Consider the following 21,678-nt stretch of genomic DNA (forward strand, 5'->3'; position numbering starts at 1 on the left):
GTCTCTAGTTTAGATTTTATAGCAGAAACTCCAAAAAGATCTAATAAGCCGTCATCCAACTTTATATGATGATTGATGATGGTTCATGTTCAGATAAACTGATCCACTGTCAGAAACTGTTCACCTTCTCATCAAACCTGAGCTCCATTACTCCTGCATTAAATAGATGCAGATAGAGTAGAGCTACAGCTCCCTCTAGTGGTGGAAAGTAACCATGACATAAATAAAAAATCATATTTACTGCTTTAAGTAGATGGAGAGATGTAGCCTGGGTGCCAGTCCGAACTTAGTCCCGCCCACAAAGTTTGAGGTCGGGGAAGTTCGGTCTGGCTCTGCTCCATAGTAGCGCGAGTATTAAAGCCTGTCGCTACCCCGATCCGTACCGGTAGCACGATCCGTACCATCAGCTCATTTGCGCCTGCGCGAACAGAATAACTTCCGGGTCGCCAAAAAATAATGTAATTACGGTACTGAAAAAAACTTTATTTATATCCTTAAATAATTAAAGAATACTAAACTACATCGTAAAGACAATATTGAAGACTTTTCTGGACGAAATGGATGCTTTTTAAATTCAATCCATTGTATTGCTTGACGTCATTTTTCTGGAATAAAAATCCAAATTTTCGGGAAATGTTCACTTATCAATGAAAAACTGCAGGTCACGAAAGGTAGCAAATGAATCCATTGTGGGATTAGTACTGCTGGAGTGCATAGTTAAGTACAGAGTAAATCAAATATTTAAACAAATTTAAATATATACGCTGTGTGACGTATATTTGCGCATGCTCAGAGCAGTCAAAGTAACTATCACAAGGCGATTGAACTTTTTTTATGTATTTCGGTTTTTTTATTTTTAGAAAATGCAATATTGACGAAAATACAAAGATATACAAAAAGAAACCCATGCCTCTAAATAATACAAAAGAATAAAAAAGTAAGAAAAAGGCCACCGGAAGTTATTCTGTTTGCGCACGCGCAAATGAGCTGATGGTACGGATCGTGCTTCCGGTACGGATCGGGTAATGACAAAGCCCACTGTCAGGCGATCCAATCAAATTGTCAGGGCGGGCTTTATACGATGATGGACAGATGACAAACAGTAACGTAATCAACCACGTGACCAATGCGCGCTTGGGTGACAACAATAATGGCTGCCGCTGGAGAGTTGAGGTGAGTAGATTCTGCTATTAGGTCTGTTCTAGAAGATATCGACAGCAAATTAATTTTAAAAGAGGAACAGAGAAACGCGATCAAGGCTCATCTTCTTATTCTAGGCGTGAAACTGCACGCTTTGATTTTTGTTGACAACAACTTTGCGTGGCTTAACATACGTCACGCACTCCGTTGCTCTTATTGGTTGTAGGTCTATCCAATTGAGTGCAGAGGCCTTTTTTTTCCTGGTTCGTTCGAAACACGCCCCATAATCACAGCTCTATGGAGCAGTATCAGACTCATATTCTGACTAGAATTGAGTCGGACTACGTCAGGCTAGGAGAGATGAAGTTACAGTGGCAAATCATCTGCATAACAACAACATACCGTCTCTAGTAAAGAAGACTGAAAGCACCTCAGCTTTGTTACTCATAAATAAAGTTAAAACGTTTTTTTTTTATTAAGCTGTGGTTATCAATCTGTAATTATCAAAATAATTAATGCTTTACTGTACATGTGGGAATACAATCAATGTCTTGTTACAGTTTAAATATCATTCTGTACCAGTAAAGTCTCATCATATGTAATATGTCTGCTATGAGGCAGAGGCACATGTACTTCTGCACTAAGACCAAGTGCACACTTTATAAAGTGGTTTAAAGCTTAAGTATCTGGACTAAACCAAACAGTTAGTTTAGTAAAAATGAAAGAATATAGTGTTGACACTATAGGCAGGTAAGTTTAGGGTTTACCAAGCACATAAATAGATCATAATAAATACTCCTTACAAAAGAATTGAGGATATTTAAACAAATATTTCTTAATGCAATAACTAAGCGACATTGGCAGAACTCTTTCATTTATTATTCAGCTATTATCATTCAGCTCTTTTAATTGTGCTCGTGCTCTGGGAGTCTTTGGGATTTAAGATGCAGCTAATTTTACTTCTTTAGATTGACCATATAATCCAGCTGGATGACATATTTATATTATTCCCCATAAAGGTGAGATATTATACCTTACATTCAACTCTAAACTAGTATCCTCAGTCAGTTTTTTTTCCACAGCCAACAATAAATAATGTGATGATGCAATGATGTTCCTTCTGAAAAAAAAACTAAACTATGATTTAATCATTGTTTTTACTGGTTTAAAAGGCTTAGAGGAGATGCACCTTGAATTAACCCTCAAAATTCACCCAATGTGAATCTACCTGTGCACACGCATCCAATGTACCGGTATGAGTATCGGACCACTGATGTGAATCGGTGAATTTCCTCATCTCTACTCTGCAGTCAGAAAGCAATCTTCTGTGAGCAGATTTGCTCAATGCAGAATATGACTGATTTAGACAACATAGATGTATAAATGTGTAGAGGAGCTGAAAGAACCTGGAGGAATGGATGAAAGAGCAGTTAACCTCTGAAATACCTGAGATGAAAATCTGGAAAAATATAGATTCAAATGCTCTTCAGTAATCCTTTAGCTGTGTGTGTGTATGGATAGTTACAGATGTTAGTGATGAAATGTGAGCGGCACAGCAGCAGCACCTGGAGAGCATCCAGGATCCACCAAATATTAACCTTTACTCTCATTTTCCTGCTGATGTTCCCTCTGCTGAGCTGCTCAGGCTGGAATAGCTCTGCAACCAGAGTTCAGGTCAATGGGAGCTCTTCTCCATCAGGGACATTGAGCTGGATGGTTCTGATCCTGAGAGGTGGGTCAACCTGGACCTCCAGAACAGATGAGGCTTTAGGAGAGCGACCCAGAGAACTCAGGTGAAGTTCTGGTTCCTACTCTGCTTCACTTCACACTCACCAGAACAGAGCCCTCGTCTGTTCAACCTCCAGCCTCTGTGAGCAGCTCTTCAGTCATCTTCTATTTAGCTGACTTCCTGCCTGTAGTTTCATCATTATACTGCTGTAAATGAGCGAGTGTGAGACATGTGGACAGTTTTCTGTTAGAATCTAAACAGGAGTGAAGGACATGAAGGTGTCTGTGGACCCACCCCTCTTCCTGGATTTCAGCAGCAAGAAAAAATGCTCCGCTTTGCTGATGATAGTTGGCTTGATGAAGGAAAAGCTGCTCAACCCCAAACAGAGAAACAAGGTCCTCATGGCTGGAAGGAAATGGAGCATAACAAGCAGCTCTGGAGCTGGAAACTCCTGATTTACTCCCTCTGGATTTCCAATGATCTGCTGCTTCAATGCTCAGAGTGGCAGGATCCAGAAAGAGGTACCAGTGGATATTAGCTCCATCCCTCAGAGGCGTCAGCTTAACACTAGAGACTAAAACACTGAAGCTGTGAGGATAAACTTCTGAAAGGAGCATCTTCTGAACTGTTTAAGCAGATAACTTTTATAAAAACTTAGTTTAAAGTTGCTGCTGATCCATAAGAATCAAGAATGTTGAAGAACAGATCAGGAGGCTTTCTATATCTGATCTACTGAGCATCATATCAACCTGCTTCCTTCTTATCCTTCCTCTGCAGCTTCATTTATATTTCAGAGACTGCCTGTTCTTATGGGCTGATGGGACGCTAAACCTATGGGAACAAATTAATCTGTGGTACAATTTTTCAAAGACGCAAAGGCAGATGTTTGCTTTCAGTTTATTGATTTAGAGAAATTACAGTTCCTCAAAGTGTCAGATAGAAAGAAAAAGAATGAACTTTGGATAGAAAAACACAATCTGTCCAGTTTAGGAACATTTCATTAAATTTGCTGTTTGATTTTTTATGAAGCAGAAAAAAGTCACATTTGACAAAAACAAGCAGATCAACAATTGTCCCTTAAAAAATCTAATTACCACAGAAACAAATTAAGACCCAGAAATCTTTCACCTGCAGGAAATTACACTATTTTTAAAGAAATAACAAAAACCCAACAGAACCTGCTGGATTCTCTGATAGATCCTCAAAACATAACTATTGAAATATGCAACCATTAAAATTATTTCATTCAAAAACACATTTTAAAAAGATGGAGATTTTATCAACCATCTGTTTTACTATATTGGTGGTTTATTGATCTAAATCAGCTTAACTTTACTGCAGCTTGTTGGTTCTGCTGGCACCGATTTGTTACAAAATAAACTCAGTGACAGAAAGAAACTTTTAGACATTAAAAAAGGTTTTATTTCCTCATTAAACAACAAATGATGATAACAAACACAATAAGTAATAAAACAGACAAAACTATCCACAAACTAATGGAGATTTTGATCTGATTTCATGTTGTTTATAGACATGTTTTTTTTTAGAGGATTTTTTCAGCACTTATTGCTGCTTTACAGCACATGCCCCTGACTTAAACAGGAGATCTGAACAAAGAGAAGCTTTTTAACTGCCGGATGAATCCAGTAAAGTTTGTATACTTAGGGAAATCCAGGTGTAATGAAGACGTTGGAGATACGTCCTAACCTGACTTTAGCAGAAGACCCACTTTATTTGGAGTCCATTTTGACCTAATAGAAAGCTGCAATAAAGCAACTGCACCATGAAAGTAACCTAATTTATTGGCAGACCACAGCTTCTGGATTGATGCTCAGATTGTTTCTCAGAGACAAAAAGTGAAAAATAAAAGTTTACATAAAAGAAAAAAAAAATATTTATAAAGACAAACTCACAGTTAGCAGATATAAACTCTAATAAAGCTAATCAAGATCAAATCAGTGAGTAAAAAGTGTTTGTATTTTTTTTTTTTACAGTCATAAACAATAACATATTTGTATGAAAACATTTGGACATTTAAGTTACATGTTCATGAAATGTGCATTTCTTCCTCTGCTGATCAGCTCCAGCTCAATATACTGACACTTTCGCTGAATTCAGGACAGGAAGCTTCATTGCAGTAATGTTTCAGTGGATTTCACAGAAACTTTAAACACCTCATTTTATTATTTGTTCTGCTGCTTTTCCCTGAACTAGACTAAACTTATTTTAACAAGTTTAAAATTTAAATCGAATACATATCATAAAAAAAAAAAAAAAAACGGACAAAATGCACTTTTCTTCTGTGACTAAAATCTAACAGCTAAAGTCTGTCAGATATAATACAGTCTTTCTGTCTCCTGTTCAAAGAGACTTTAGCACTATCAGTGGCTCTACCTCTTCCAACCACTGAATTGAGGGATAAGCCATAGTTATCAATGGTTTCTTCCATGTAAACTGGCTCACACCTCTTCCTTCTTTGCGGTAGCTTATTTAAGGATTCTGTGCCTTCCTGACACACTTCTGAGTGAAATGACCCCATTTACCCCCTTTAGTGCAATACGTTATTGTAAACATTCCATTTAAATTAATAACAATAAAGCTGTGAGGTAGCTCAGTCAGGGATCATACCAACACCCAGTAGATCCTAAATAATACTATCAGTATTCCAACATGAGGTAGATACCCCCCTGTAATACCAGTGATAGCAGAGGATTCACTGTAACAGGGGGGATAGTAGTGCAAAGTGCATTTTTACATATTTCTAACCAGTAATGTAACGGAGTAACAAGATTCCTGTTCCCATCAAAAACAAAAATACACAAACAGAAAGTCCCCACCTCCCCCGATCTACCGGCTCTTCAGGTTCCTCCTGCTTTGGCTTTATAGAAGCTGCAAAGAAAAGAAGCAAGAAAATAAAACACTGTCATTCCTGTCATCTGGAGATCTTTTTTTTCAGTGACAACAATATTAAAATAGTAAAACAAAAAACAGAGAAAATGTTTAAAGTAAAATAGCTTACATGCAACTACAAGTTGCGATTCTTTAATGCATCTCCTTCCATCAGCAATAAGGACCAACCGATACAGCCCCATGTCGTTCAGCCTCAGGTCACTCAGCAAACATTTGATACTCATGTTCTCGATCAGCTGACACTGCAGCCGACCTCTGAACAGATTATCAATGTACGGCTCAGCATTAGCTCTGCTGTCGTACTCATAAATACGTCTCAGTGGCTTCATGATCTCCAGAAACATGAACAGGATCTCAGGAGGTGAGGCATCATGGCCTGTAAGGTTGCAAGTCAGTGTGAAGTTTGAGAACTCCTCTGCCTGGTAGTCGCCCTGAGTTTCCTTCTCAGATTGCAAAGATTTTCCTGCAGGAGACAGAGATAGACAGAAGACAGGAATGTCAACAGGAGGCTGAGGGATCCTAGGTTTGATCAAGTCCTCATGAACCATAGATCTACTCTGTTAACCTAATTAATCTAGAGTCTAAATCATCAGGTCTCCTCCGCAATGCTTTCTATGCCATGGCTGGTTTTCTTCATGATTTCCACAACATTATTTGTTTAGACTTAGACTGGACTAGACTTCCTTTATAGTCATTGCACAAAAAAACACAAGGTGAATCTTGACAACGAAATGTCAATTACTTGGCTACCAGTGTAACAGAGCTAAGACCTTATTCCTGCACAATAAATATGTTTTCTATAACTAAGAGCTAGCTATATACAGGGTAAAGAAGTATATATATATATACATATATATTGCACTGAGTTATGAAACATTAAATTGAAGACAGAACTAAACTAAGGTGCTTGTATTGTCCATGTCCATGGGGGGTGGTTTTAGTGTGTGTGGGGTGTGGGGGAGTGTTATGTGGCGTTAAGCAGTCTGACGGCCAGGGGGAAGAAACTGTTCAGTAGTCTGGTCGTTCTGCAGAAGATGCTACGGAACATTCTGCCGGACGCCAGGGGGGAAAACAGTCCATGGTTGGGGTGGGTGGGATCGGAGAGGATCTGGTGAGCCCGGGAAAGGCAGCGCCTGTCAGCGATGTATACAGCCACTCTGTGGAACACAGAGTGGCTGTATACTCAGGTTAGTAGGAAAAATGAACCTGCTACTTTGAGACACACAGGCCCCTGATGGGGAACCAACTACCAGTTTTAGTCCGTGAGGCAGACACCCTGTCTACTTTTAAGGCTAGGCTTAAAACATTCCTTTTTGATAAAGCTTATAGTTAGAGTGGCTCAGGTTATCCTGATCTATCTCTATAGTTCTGCTGCTATAGGCTTAGACTGCTGGAGGGCATAGGGACCCCTTTTTCATCATTCTGCTTCATTCTCTCTCTGTTCTCCTATTCTGCAGAATCTGTTTGTTCAATCTCTAACCTTCTGCTCTCTCTGCTTTTCCTCAGAGTAGCTTTGCCTAGTCTGTTCCTGTTTGGCTGTGACGTCATCCTGGAGAGAAATATCAGCTGTGCTGCTTCCATCAACACCCTTGTTTATAGATGTTGGAGATCGGCCTGTTTTCCAGTGTAGTCCTGTTTCTCTGACTGTGACTAACTGGATGTGCTCTCTTCGTCCTCTGGCATGGGAGCTGGCTCGGAGCTCGTCTGCCTGGCTGTGTGTTTCCTGAACAGGTCCGCCTTTTACGGGTGCCTTTTGTATCTATGCTTCTTTTTCTATGTCTGCTTCTGTCTCCTTGAACCCCAGTGGGCCTCAGCAGATGGCCGCTCACACTGAGCCTGGTTCTGCTGGAGGTTTCTTCCTGTTCAAAGGGAGTTTTTCCTCTCCGCTGTCGCTACAAGCATGCTTAGTGTGAGGGATTGCTGAAGAGTCAATGAGTCGATGCAATCAACTGGTTTTCCTTAGATAGAAAACTTTGTATCGATTTGACTGGATGATCTGGTTGAACTGTAAAGTGCCTTGAGATGACATGTGTTGTGAATTTGGCGCTATAGAAATAAACTGAATTGAATTGATGTGGCTAGGTGACAGTAAGAAACATATATGAACCTTTACCTGCAGGCTTGACTACTACTTGTTTTTTTATGTTAATGAAGAAAAAAAAAATATTTCTTATAGGTATGTACAGTAGATGTAAACAGAATAAGTATTTGTTGCACTTTTTTGAAGAGGTGGGGAAACTCTGTCTCAACAGACAGCCACAGGCATAGAATAAATGTTTGTATGTACTTTTCTAAATTTCTTTTCCTCATGTCACTCTCCCCTTAGGAGGCGGCAGAGCTCATTGGGCCCCCAAAATTGGAAAGCCCTGCTAATGACCCTTGACCCCTCCGCTCCCACCCCCACCACTTTGCCCCAACCCAGAGACACAGTTCTAGTTTTCTACTAATAACACTATTCATGTTATTAATCTTAGGATATACTAAACGTTTGGAAAGGCACATTCCTGGCTTTTACACTTGATTTTTGTTGTTTAAATATTAATAAATATGTAAAAATATATGAAACCATTACTGTCCCCGTTTCCTAATTTCATCTCGATAAGATGTATTGATTTTTATCCACGAGCAAGAAATGTCCCCAGATTTGATTTCAGAAATCTGGTCACCTTACTATGGTCCCTATGCAAACCTACTCCTATTTGAAGGAACAGAGACTGACCGATAAATCCAGAGCTGTGCCTTTTCTCAAGTATCTGTTTTTAAAACATTCTGGATTTTTTTCCCCAGATTTTCAGAACTTTGACTGTAACTCAGATCCTCACCCAGAGAACGATAACTCAGGATCCCCATCAGCACCAATAAGAGGGGGAAGGTGGTCCAGTTCAGCATGCCTCATGCAGGTCCTGAACAAAATATAAAAAATGCTCAGAACCACAGAGTTAATGAGATTATTCTACATTTTAATTAATGTTTATTTATCTGTAGAGCCGTTTCCATTGTTAAACATGGCGACCAGGACAAATCAGGACAAAATGGAGGATTAGGAAATGTCTGGATAAGTTTCATTTTCACGTTTTCGTAAGAGTTTTCATCTGCAGACACAGAGTTCAGCTGAGAAATCCCAGAAGGAGACTTAGAAAAAGAAAAGGGTCCAAATCTAAGTGTATAAAATGATTAAAACATTTTAAAGCTTAAACTGAAACTTGATGTGTTAAAGGTTTAAGAAATAAACCGAGCAATCACTCAGAAACGGAGCATTTTCTACGATCGCTGTGATTTGAAGGAAAAAATGAAATAAGATGAAATTAATAACCAGAAATGAACTTTGCACCCAAACATTGCATGCAGTATAAAAAGGTTATAAATGTTTATTTTGTTCTGTTTATTTTAGAAATAGAAAATAACATTATGGCGATAAATTCCCTTTAATGTGATTTTTTTTACCGCATCAAAGCTCCAGCCTTTCAAGTTTTGTTGTTAATGTGAAAATAACCCTATTTTATGGAGGTCTGCAAGAGAAAAAGTGCGCAACTTACCAAGAAACACGAAGAAGACGTTCAAATACTGGCGATAAAATGTGTCCCAACATCAACTAAACTTTTATTTAATCTGTTTAAATCGCTTTAAAGCTGCAAACACTAACTAAAACTCCGCGTTTTAGTTTTTTGGTGCTGAAGGTCGGACCATTAAAAAAATAATAATCTACTTCCTCCTTCCACAAAAGGTATACCGCCCCCACTTATTACGTCATCATTTTACCTGCGTGTGATTTTTCTATCCTGATTAATGCACTGAATCAGTTTCTATAGTTCTGTTAACTGATTATGATATTAATGAATTCCTTCATGTTAATAAAGCAACTTTTAGACTCTGCAGCCTGAATGAAGGACAGCAGGCTGTCTCTGACCAGCAATACCATCTACAGCCTATAGGGGGCGGACTCTGTTTCTGCCCAGAGGGAAACCTCATAGAAAAACTACATCAGTGAAACACTGAGTTAAAGCTAAATCAAACATGAAGCCTCATTAGACTTAAAGCCAGAGTCTAACTGAGCCTAAAGTTATGAATTATCAACTAGATCATCTGTTTATTGACATTAATTAAATTGAGAACAAGCAGTTTGTCTCTTTTTTTAAAGGCATCCTTGCAGCTTGGCTCCTCCAACCCAATCACTGACCTGATCAACCTGGGAAATAAAGCTAACCTCTTTAGACCAAGAAACTGACATAAAAACACTGATCACTGCTAAAGGCAGAAACATTTGGGTCTTTTTCTTGGTTTAACATTAAACACCAGAGTTTAAGGACACTGAGGCTCAGATACTGCTGGACTGAGAGCCGTCTGTGACTCTCAGGTAATTAGATCATCCCTGCAGACAGAGAAACACCTGCTCTGAACACTTCAGGATGTAATGGTGGTCAGCATTTATCAGCACGCTGGAAAAAATGGAAATCTAAATAAGTAATTTTTTCTTAAAATAAGCGTATTTATTCTTTGATTGAGGAGGTAAAAGAGACATTTTGCCAATGGAACAAAACAATTTGAACTTAAAATATGAAAGGACAATTGCATTGTCTTATTTCAAGTGCATATTATCTTATTTTAAGAGTTAAAAACTCTCATTCCATTAGCAAACTATCTCATTTATCTACTCATATTAAGGGTAAATACAGGTAACTTGAGAAATTTTTACTCATTTCTAGATTATATTTCCAGTGCAGGGGATCAAGAAAAGATGAGAGTCTTTATGTGATCAATAACTCAGTATTCCTGCTTATATGAGTATAAAAAAAGCCTAAAAAAAAATCAAGACTAGATAGACTCATAAATACACATTAAAGTGTATAGAAGTAAACTGAGATTAGAGCAGTAAGAGCTTCATTCAGAAAGATCAAGCTGGAGACACAGCTGTTAGATAAAGAAACACGTTTAATAAGAGAAATAATAATAAAAGAAAAACATCAATGGTTTCCTGTCACTCAGCTACCTTTCAGAGCTCAGTCAGTCAGGTTTGTACTCCGCTGCATTACTGCCATCTAATGGACACATTAGGTTATTAAACACGCTTCCAAAAGCCACATACTGTAGTGCACAGAGCTGTTTTCAGGAAGGGAAGCAGCCATGGGCGTAGGTTTGCATAGGGACCATAGGGACATGTCCCTACCAAAATTTTGAACCGACCTAATTGTCCCTACCAATAATTGGATGTGAGCAACATGTTTATAATTTACAGCAGTAGTTTTTGCAGCAGAGGCTTCTTTTCCTCTCGCAGCTCCTCTGCCTGGTCTCTCCTGTCCCTTTCATGTAGCAGCGCATGGAACTGTGCTGCGCTGTTTAACTCAACTCTCATTGGTTGTTCTGCCTTAGGTTCCGCCTTCTCTCTCTCTGATTGGCTGTTTTCTAGTCCGTGTGTGCTTGGAGCACAACATTGAAAATTTATTCACACTAGAATGCAGCGGTTACTACAATTAATATTAGGCTACAAAACTAGTCCCAATAAAAAAAATGAATATCATGTACACTAAAAAACAAAAACCTTTTTTTTTTCTTTTATAAACGAAATATTCTGAGTCAGCCAGGAGTTCTGAAGACTGCTGGAAAAATGGGCAAATAAAGACTGTAAGCCATCAACATTTCTGATTCTTAGCCACAGCCAACTAAAAAAGAAAATGTGAGGGTTTCCTTTTTACCGATATTAAGTTGATATTACAGTTTTCATTTTTTTGTTTTTATTTTTATAATTTTGATATAATAACTGATCTAAGTGGGTTGCTCTGTGGGGAAAGGCACATTTTACATTTATATTACTGTATGTTTTAAAGTCTCTATACTCCAGTTAATGATGAATCACTTACTAAATTAGTTGACGATTATTGAAATAATCAATTAATACGATTCATTTTTTTCAGCCCCAGATGAAATACATGAAATGGGCTACACAGAGTAACTACAGCCCAGATGTTCAACTTTTATAGTGAAGTTAATATTTTAATGAATGTATTATTTTGCTTGATACAGAGAGAGAATACTGTAGTAGGTACAAATATTAGAGTGGGGTTTAACTCTGCACAATTCTATATCTTCAAAAGTAAATACTGTATTTACCTTCTCTCTTAGTTGTTCAAATGAAACAGTTTTCAAAGTGGAAAACAGTCCTAATTCCACATTCATCAGAGCCGGTGATACTTCAAACATTGATAAACAGCATCTAATGAGTCTAGAGCTTATAACATTTTTATTAATGGAGCAAAATGATGCTTTTCTCTTTTAACAATGAATTCCTCTTATCAGTACGGATGCTCACATCGAGCATAAAAAAGGGCATGCATATTGCATAGCACCAATGACACCAGACCAATAGTGTCCCTACCAAAGTTCAAATCAAACCTACGCCCTTGGAAGCAGCTGATCTGTTGCTCCATCACCACTGGACACGAGGTGAAGCTGCATGTTAAACATTACTGTTAGTTTAAGCATTAGAGCTTTATAATTAAGTAAGAAGATATTTGAAATAAATGGAAATGATACAAAGAGTGTGAACAGGAAGATACAAAGTTTAACCAGAACGAAACATTTCTGATCTATATCTCTCTGGTGTATATTTATATATTTCCAATCTCTTTGCAAATCCTATCTTAGCCCCCAAATCTATATTTTAACCATTTAAACTGATAGAAACAATCTGATCTGAGGTTATTATTATATATTATATATGAATAATATTAATTAATATGAATTTTCAGGTTTTATTTATAAAGCATTCAATCTGCTCTTTGTGCTGAATGGTTCCAACTTAATTATGCTGCAATGATGAAGAACATATTAAAAAAGGAAATATCAAAAACTGAAAGGCTGATTCCTTTTTATGTTTTTTTATTTATTAACACATATTTTTTCTTCAATTAAAAAAAAAGTTATGAAAAAAAATAAAGCTTAAAATAATGTTTTCTTAATTATCTTTATATAGTTCGATGTTAATGAAAGCAGCGAATTCTGAAAATCTTTGGCTGTAATTAGTTTAAAAGCCACTAGTTAGTGAAAACATAAAAATAAAAGCTTTTCTGTGGTTCAGATGTTTAGTAATGATGATGGATTAATTTTATGAATCCAGACAGATTAATTTACCCTTTAAAAAAATAAAAAAGCTTAAATATTTATTCTCACATCAATTTAAACTGAACTTGGAGTCAGACATATATATTGTCTGACTTATATATAGACTTTTATATTGTAGCAGACCTGAAATATGCTGCAGTATCTGTCTATGACCACAAGATGGCGGCAGAGATCTTTTAAAAGGTTAACGAAACTTTTTCTGCACATTTAATGGATTCAATTTTCTATTACAAATTTTATCTTTACAGATTAAAACACAGATTTCCATCCTCTCTTTCCCTCTCTGTCTCCTCAGCAGCAACATTTGTAGTGAATGTGACACAGAGCTCCTATCAGGCAGAGGAGAACCACAACATCACTCTGGAGTGGACCTTCACCACCAGAATCAGCAGAACCTGGACACGATTGTTAATCTTCTGCAGCGTTTTAACTCTTCCAAGAGAAATATTTCTCTATTGGGTCCATATTTGGCCTCTCTGGAAACATTTCTGTTTAATGTTTGGGCCTTGGAGACCTTAATTATATCAGATTCCCTTTGTTTTTCTAAGTTTTGCTAAAACATAATATTGTAAAAATAATAAATGTAAAATTGTGTCTACCTTGTAAGTCGCTTTTGATAAAAGCATCATCTAAATGCATAAACATTATTAGTCTATTGAGGTGTAATAAACTCAGTACAGTACCCAAAATGTTCAAGCCAAACTCCAGCATATAGAGGCTGAGTGAATGTGGTCTGGACTCTATGGAGGAGAGTCATGGTTTCAGAGACGCTGTAGAAAGACAGAATTCCTGCTCTGTGATCCAGATACACTCCTATTCTGGAGGAAACTGGACCTGATACTGGAGTATGGATGTTGTTGTGATTAAACCAGTACCTGTCCTTGTAACAGCTTAACGACCATGATTCTGCATTGAATCCAAGTACAATATGATCTCCGTATCCCTTTCTGGAGATACTTTTGTATGAAACTGCTAGATGAACTTCTCCTTCTCCTCTCCACTCCACCTCCCAGTAGCAGCGTCCAGTCAGAGTCTCTCTACTCAGAATCTGAAACCAATCACTGAATCTATCTGGATGATCAGGATAGGGCTGATCTTCTTCCTTTACTGTTACTTTTCTGTTCCCTTTTGACAACAACAGCTTCTCGTGTGCTGTGTTTAAATCCAGTGTGATTTCTTTTGAATATTTTAAGAATCCAACTCTGCTCTTTGGTTCTGGTCCTGATAATAGAACCTCAACTTCAGTTATTGACAGTAAGATGTTTGTCCATCCTTCCCTCAGGATGTCCTGCATTTTCTCTCTGAGCTCTGAAACAGCTGCTGTCACATCCTCAAAGTATCTCAGAGGACGAATATTGATGCTGGATGAGTGTGTAGACTCACTGAGTGCTGACAGTGAGGGGTAGTTCTGGAGAAACTGGTACAGATCCTCTGTGATTGAGAGCTTCTCCAGCTCAGCATCTTTCCTCTTCAGCTCAGTGATCTCCTGCTCCAGCTTCTTCTGAAACTCTTTGACTCGACTCACTTCAGTTTCCTGCTGGGATCTGATCTGCTGCTTCACATCAGAGCTTCTTCTCTGGATGTTATGGATCAGATCGGTGAAGATCTTCTCATTGTCCTTCACTGCTTTATCAGCAGAGCCATTGATGGCCTCCACCTCCTGTTGAAGCAGCTTCACATCTTTCTCCTGGTCCTGGATTCTCTGCTGGATTTGTTGTCGTCTCTCCTGGAGCTCCTTCTGCCTGTCAGCCCTTTCTGCTGCAGCTGGGACTGTTTCATGGCCTTTATGTTCATCCATGGTGCAGAGATAACAGATACACTGCTGATCAGTACGACAGAAGATCTTCATCACCTCATCATGACGAGAGCAGATGATCTCCTGCAGCTTCTTATAGGGGTCCACCAGCTTGTGCTTCTTTAATGGTGGAGCATCATAGTGAGGTTGGAGGTGATTCTCACAATAAGAAGCAAAACATATCAGACAGGACTTTACAGCTTTCATCTTCCTCCCAGTGCAGACATCACAGGCCACATCTTCAGGTCCAGCATAGCAGTGATCAGCTGCAGGAGCCTGGAGTCAGGTCTTCTTCAGATCCTCCACTAATTCTGCCAACATGGTGTTTTTCACTAAAACAGGCCTCGGTGTGAACGTCTGTCTACACTGAGGGCAGCTGTAGATCCTTTTCTTGTCCTCATTATCCCAGAAGGTTCCAATGCAGTTCATGCAGTAGTTGTGTCCATAGGGGATAGTTACTGAGTCTCTCAGCAGATCCAAACAGATCGAACAGGAGAATTTCACAGAATCCATCTGATATCCTTGCTGAGCCATTTTCCATCTGGTAAACAGTCACTGTGTGAAAGGTTTTGTTTCCTCAAAGACAAAAGTTCTGTTATGCAACAAGTCCATGACGTTTTAATTCTCTGAAAGGGGAGTTACCAGGATAAGTAAAAATTCTATTCCAGCCAGAGGAGGGTTTTCTATTCCTGGCATAAAAGCTCCTCCTTTCTCTCTCATTAGGGGGGAGGAGCTGCTCTATCAGGAAAGCTTAGGCTTCGTTCAGCTCTTCCTTACATAACTATATTCAGTCTTTTTGTGTTGGGCTATATTTAATGCAAGCTTTGTAATTGGGTACTTCATAGTTTCCTTTAAATGTGTTAAATCAAAAAGTGCCTTCTCATAGGGGTTAGTAATTATTCCTGTCTGTGTATTAAAGGAAACCATAAATGAGTCACTTGGATGATATTTCTTTGACAGAATGTTGGATTCATGCCAGAGTTCAGTGACTTTGGAAGCATTCGACATGTCTGGAAGGCATATTGACAAGAAGAGATGATAAAGTGCGATTTACATGCCAGATGTGACTTTCTCTCCGTCTTGTGCAACTCATAGTGACTTAATTGGTCTGTTAACGTTCTCATTTTGAGGCAAACTCTTTAAAAGCACTACACATACACCAATAAGGTAATAGGAATTGATGCATGTTGAGATTAACTACCAGAAAGTGTAGTTTATCAAGACTATACAGATGTTCACCTCTCCATCATAATTATGAGCCTTTGCGCAGAATTCATTGTGTGCCAATGGTTTCAGGAAGGAAAAAAAGAAAATGAATAAAAAAGAGAAAGAATAGAAATGACAAGTGATGGATCAGAGAAGCAATGAATAAATCTAATTTTCTTCAGATTGTTACCTTAACAGCATGACTAAAAATGTCAGTAACTGTGGTAAAATGTTTAATCTTCTTATACAGAAGAATATTTCCTACCAAGTAAGAGACATCTATTGGCTAACTGTCAGGTTTTATTTTTACTTTCTTCATTATTCTGTCTTTGTAGTTGTTTTCTGTCAGCTTGGTATTTCTTGAGTTACTCTCTGTTGCCCCCTTGTGCTGGTTTCCTTTCTCCTTGGCTTCCTTCTAGTTATTTCCACTCACACCTGTTCCATATTCAGCTCATTAGTCCATCCTTTGTTCTGTTCCCCATATATACACCACCTCTGCAGTAACTTTAGATTAGATTAGATTAGATGAGCTTTATTGATCACAGCGGAGAAATTCACTGGTCACATATTGGCATAGTACTTAAAGAAGGTGCAAACAAGGAGGAAAAGGTGCATTAGGAATAAAAATAAATAAAAATATAATACAAATAAAAAAAAAATAATAAAAAAAAAAATAGCTGGGAGTAACATAGAGATTTGAGGTGACATATGTACAATCATCATGGCTTATATACAGGTGGATTGACTTTTACATTAAAGTGTAGTGGGTAAGGAACAACGGTGAGGTAACGGTATTACTATTATCTTCACATATATTGCACAGTCAGCATATTGCACAGTCAATAAATAAAAAACTATAATATAGCTGCACAGTGGTTGTTACAGGAGTTATTGTGGTTATAGTGCAGTAGCATAGAGTCTGGTGTAGGGGTGTAAATAATAATTGTTTTGTATCGGTCTATTTTTATCCATTTGCTCCTGGACGTAATTCTCCTCCCGTGCTGCAGTGGCGCTAAACCTATTTTGCCCTCCTACCTCGCTTCCTGGTTATACTCTTGCAGTGTGTTGCAGTAAGCTTGACACAGACATTTTTAAATTATGCTCAATGTTGAAGTCTGGTCTGAGCTACACAATGTGGGTCTAGATACGGCCGAGGCGGTGAGGAAGTGGGGGCGAGTTTAGTCCGACGACGGAGGGACATGTGGGCCAAAAAGAGCGGAGATCCAGGTGGAAAAAGGGTCCCAGCGTTCTTGCGCACCTCGCCCTTCTAGCGGGTCAAACTTCACGAGTTGTTTCCGCAATTTCGGTCATAAAAACAAAACAAGCCGGCCTCCTGTCTGCGGCACTGTTTGCGGTCAGCTACAATTTGGGAGAGGTGCAGCGGAGCATTGCATTGCACCCATTGCACTGATTTTGTCCAGTATTTTTGCAGTATTTTTTGATGCAACTTTTCTACTTCTGTTATTTGCTGTTGTTTCTATAAAAAATGAATTATTATATTACAGCTTTCATTGATTTATTTCAAACTTGAAACTTTGTTTAGCCTGTAAGGTCTAAAAAAAAATAAAAAATTAACCGATTAATCGAATCGAATCATGGTGTATTCTTGAGTATTGAAAATAATCGAATGGTCGGGTCAGGAACTCGATACTGAATCGAATCGCCATGATGGATGTGATTTACACCCCTAGTCTGGTGGCAGCAGGAATGAATGACCTGCGGTAGCGCTCCTTCTTACAGACAGCGTGTCTAAGTCTCTGACTAAAGGATCTGCTCAGCTCCTCTACAGTCTGGTGCAGGGGGTGAGAGGTGTTGTCCATGATGGATGTGAGTTTGGACAACACCCTACTCTCAGCCACTTCCTCTACTGAGGAAGAACTCAGAACTGGTTTCCTGTAGTTGTTTTGGTGCTCCATCGTCTCTTGCTCCCCATGTGTGTTTTCCTTCAGGTTTTCTTGTTTTTTTGGTTATCAGAATAAAATTATATTTTTTTGCCTCTTGCCTTGGACAATTTATTAAGTCGTCAAAACTCACCTCTGCCTCCTTACCTCTGAATTTGGGTCCTAACAAACCAACACTTAAGCTTGACACTCACTGACAGTTATAGTACATATTCTAACTCCAGCCTCTATAAAATAGTTTTACTAATTCCTTAATGTTCCTTCTGTATGAAGCACAGGCTGCTTATATTATTCTCCTTTAGAAAGAAACACCTGGATCAATTACTCTGTACTATAAAACATCTGAAAACAATTATTAATTTAATACCTGATTTATCTGGCAAATAGCAGCATGGGACTCACCAGCTTTGAGGGAAACTATGTGCTTTCTGCGTCATTCTGTTTTAGATTTCTAGTAGTTAACAAAGCCGCTGCTAACTACAAAAGGTCTACATGTTCATGTGGCATTATCAGTTCATACCCTTTGAAAAAAAAGCACTTTAAAAACAAATGACTATATATGATATTATCTGTACAAATGGAAATATAGGCTGTATTTACATTGTAAAATTATTCACTTAGTAAAAATTATCTAATAAAAGGAGAGTTTTCTATGTTGATGGTATATATCTACATTCCTCTTATTCTGTATCTTTGATAAAGCTGCTTCCAGTGATGTTTCCTTGGAACTCTTGGTTGCCTGTTATCATTGAATTCAAATTGTTGTTTTTCTAGCGGACAGCTTTTAAGTAAAAACCAAGAAAAAGCCAGTAGAGCTGCTGGTATTACTATCAGTCCATTGTAGTGTCCAACTCTTCCTTTACACCCATTTGTTGGAGTTTTAGGTTTCCTCTTAGGCTCAGCTTGTTTCCTCCCGGCTGTGAAGAAAGTGAAAACATCTGATTCACTCAAGTGAAATTATATCTTTATTAAAAACAGATAAAACAAGGTATTAACTAATATCACTATTGTGTTTTATCTAAACGTTGTTTAAAGTCCTCTTGTCTGAACTCACCTGAGACATTGAGTCGACATCTTCGAGAGTCAACTCCACCATCAGTCTTCACATCACACACATACAGACCAGAGTCTTCAGTCCTCAGTCTGGACACATGGAGTCTGATTCGTCCTTCTCTGAGGACGTCTTTGTCACTCTGGACTCGTCCAGAAAACTGTTCATCCTGAGACTCTGACACCTCAACACCATCATTGACCTGATAGAGGACTGAGATTCTCTTTTCAGTGATTAGGTCGCAGTAGATAAACAGGTATTTCCAGGATCCCTGAGGTCTGGTGGTGAAGGTCCACTCCAGAGTGATGTTGTGGTTCTCCTCTGCCTGATAGGAGCTCTGTGTCACATTCACTACAAATGTTGCTGCTGAGGAGACAGAGAGGGAAAGAGAGGAGCAGACACACTGAGAACTGGAACAAGGAGGTCATTTATTATAATTAATAAATACAAATTAAAACTGTTTCTTTCCATGACATAGCCACCGAGTGGGGAATTTGATCATTACCTTCTCTAACACTGATCAATAATCATGGATAAGTGCATATTTGTTCATTTTGTGTTTGCCTTAATCTTCTTGAACCTCCAGTCTGACTCAACAGAAGGCTGCTGACACTGAATATGGGGTCTTTCTGTTAGAGGGGAGTTTTCCTCTTCACTGTCACTGCATGCATGCATTCTTGTTGTGATGGATTTCTGCAATATCAATGACTATGCAAACACATAGGTTTCTTTACACAGAAACATTTAAATCAATCGACTGTAACGTGTCTTGAGGTGACATGTAGTAAATCAGTGTTATGCAGATGAAATTAATGGAAATGAATTAGACATCTCTAGAGGTTTCTGTCTCATGTTGATCTCTGTGTTGTCAGAGCTCTGATTGATTCTCTTCTAATTGATTCAATTAATTTATTGATATAGCACCAATTCACAACATGTCATCTCAAGGCAGATTGGTTCAAAGTTTTCTAACTAAGGAAAACCAGCTAATGGTATCGATTAATTGACTGATAGCAATCCCTCACACCAAGCATGCTTGTGGTGACAGTGGAGAGGAAAACTCCCTTTAAACAGTAAGAAAACTCCACCAGAACCAGACTCAGTGTGAGCTTCCATCTGCTGAGTGCTGACTGGGGTTTAAAGAGACAGAAGCAGTGATACATAAATAAGCAGAGATGCAAAATGCAACTGTCAACCAGCTCCATAGACGGCCCTGTCTAGGAAACACACAGCCAGGCAGAGGAGCTCCGAGCGAGCTACCATGTCAGAGGATAAAAAGAGCACACTCAGCCGGTCAGAGTAAGAGAAACAGGACTTCACTGAAAAATAGGCCAAACTCCAACATCTATAAACAAAGGTGCTGTCAATGCCAAACAGAAAAAGACCAGATGATGCCACTATGAGAAAAAACAGCGAGAGCATAATGTTAGCACTTGAGCTAAAAAATTCTACAAAAAGGGAGACTAGAAATAGAATGTAGCAGAATGGTGAGAATTGGTCCCTATGTCCTCCAGAAGTCTAAGCCTATAGCAGCATAACTATAGAGATAGCTCAGGATAACCTGAGCCACCCTAACTATAACCTTTATCAAAAAGGAAAGTTTTAAGCCTACCAAAACTGGTAGTTGGTTCCACAGGAGAGGAGCCTGATAACTAAAAGATCTGCCTCCAATTCTATTTTCATAAATTCTAGGAACCACTAGTAAACCTGCAGATTGAGAGCGAAGTGCTCTGTTAGGAACATAAGGAACAATCAGATCTCTGATATCAGATGGAGCTTGGCCATTTAAGGCTTTATATGTGAGAAGGGGGATTTTAAATTATATTGTTGATTTAACAGGAAGCCAATAAAGAGAAGCCAGGATAGGAGAGATATGATCTCTCTTTTTAATTTTCATCAGAACTCTGGCTGCAGCATTTTGGATCAGCTGAAGGCTTTTAACTACAGTTTGTGGACTTCCTGATAGTAAAGAATTACAATAGTCCAGCCCTGATGTAACAAATGCATGGACTAGTTTCTCAGCATCACCCCTGGACAGGATATTTCTAATTTTTGCAATATTCTCCAAATGAAAGAAGGAAATAGTAGAAATCTCTTTGATTTGGGATTTAAATGACACTTCCGGACAAAAGTAACACCAAGATTTTTTACTGTATTATCTCAGATCAATTTAATCCCATCCAGATGAAGTGACTGCCAAGCTGCTTGATCAAATGCAGCTGGAGGATTGAAGTGTTACCTTCACTGACAGACTTTTCACTGATTATTGATGGATTTAGAACAAAGAGAAGATGGAAACTGACCACAGAGACATGAGTTGATGATGATGAGCAGCAGGATCCTGGAGATCATCTTCTCCCTCTGAGAGGAGACAGAGGAGGAGAATCAGCAACACATCAGCTCCAACATCACTTACCGGTACTAGTTGTAACCACAATATGTAATTTTATAACAGTGCACCCTAGTGGCATAATGGTGTAATTTTAACACAAATGCAGGTGATGTCTGACAGATGTCTATCTCAACATGCAACATGCATGCCTTTTCAATAATTTGAATGCTGAAGGTAAAGCATCACAGGGAATGGTAGTCTCATCATTCCTTTTACTCTGCACACCCAATGAATTCATTTCATCTGCAAACATACACAGATGAAAAAAAGCTTTTTGGCATAGCATGGAAATAATTATCTGACCTTGAACATGAACAAAACAAGGGAGATGGTTGTTGATTTCAGAAGAAACAGTAACAAGTTGTGTCCTATTAAGATACTGGGAGAAGAAGTGGAGGAGTATACCCCAGTGTTTACTTGGACAACAAACTAAATTGG

At 38.5% G+C, this 21,678-nt stretch overlaps 2 protein-coding genes across 3 annotated transcripts; both read right to left on the reverse strand.

Annotated features, from left to right (window-relative positions):
• Nucleotides 1-3,750: 3,750 nt before the first annotated feature.
• On the reverse strand, nucleotides 3,751-15,033 carry LOC119792424 (tripartite motif-containing protein 16-like). The gene is made up of 4 exons (XM_038299044.1): nucleotides 13,579-15,033; nucleotides 8,602-8,682; nucleotides 5,889-6,242; nucleotides 3,751-5,758 (listed from the first exon to the last, which is right to left on the reverse strand). The coding sequence occupies exons 1-3, from the start codon at nucleotides 14,895-14,897 to the stop codon at nucleotides 6,224-6,226; spliced, it is 1,419 nt and encodes a 472-aa protein (XP_038154972.1). The 5' UTR covers nucleotides 14,898-15,033; the 3' UTR covers nucleotides 3,751-5,758; nucleotides 5,889-6,223.
• A 2,629-nt stretch (nucleotides 15,034-17,662) lies between these two features.
• LOC119792421 lies at nucleotides 17,663-21,255 on the reverse strand. Of its 2 annotated transcripts, none has more exons than XM_038299041.1 (3): nucleotides 21,152-21,255; nucleotides 18,852-19,214; nucleotides 17,663-18,714 (listed from the first exon to the last, which is right to left on the reverse strand). In XM_038299041.1, the coding sequence occupies exons 1-3, from the start codon at nucleotides 21,198-21,200 to the stop codon at nucleotides 18,467-18,469; spliced, it is 660 nt and encodes a 219-aa protein (XP_038154969.1). In that variant the 5' UTR covers nucleotides 21,201-21,255; the 3' UTR covers nucleotides 17,663-18,466. The 2 variants fall into 2 exon arrangements, with proteins under 2 accessions (XP_038154969.1, XP_038154970.1); XM_038299042.1 differs by having other exon boundaries at nucleotides 18,852-19,211; nucleotides 21,152-21,231.
• Nucleotides 21,256-21,678: the final 423 nt, after the last annotated feature.

Source organism: Cyprinodon tularosa, unplaced genomic scaffold (assembly GCF_016077235.1).
Source record: "Cyprinodon tularosa strain WSP-4 unplaced genomic scaffold, ASM1607723v1 ctg419, whole genome shotgun sequence".
Taxonomy (NCBI): Eukaryota; Metazoa; Chordata; class Actinopteri; order Cyprinodontiformes; family Cyprinodontidae; genus Cyprinodon; species Cyprinodon tularosa.

Coding starts and splice junctions, on each gene's coding strand:
- LOC119792424 (XM_038299044.1), bottom strand. CDS start 14,897: ATGAAAGCTGTAAAGTCCTGTCTGATATGTTTTGCTTCTTATTGTGAG. Junction 8,683..13,578: donor GTTTGGCTTGAACATTTTGG/GTACTGTACTGA, acceptor TATTTTGTTCAG/GACCTGCATGAGGCATGCTG.
- LOC119792421 (XM_038299041.1), bottom strand. CDS start 21,200: ATGATCTCCAGGATCCTGCTGCTCATCATCATCAACTCATGTCTCTGT. Junction 19,215..21,151: donor CATCAACTCATGTCTCTGTG/GTCAGTTTCCAT, acceptor CTGTCTCCTCAG/CAGCAACATTTGTAGTGAAT. Junction 18,715..18,851: donor ATGTCGACTCAATGTCTCAG/GTGAGTTCAGAC, acceptor CTTTCTTCACAG/CCGGGAGGAAACAAGCTGAG.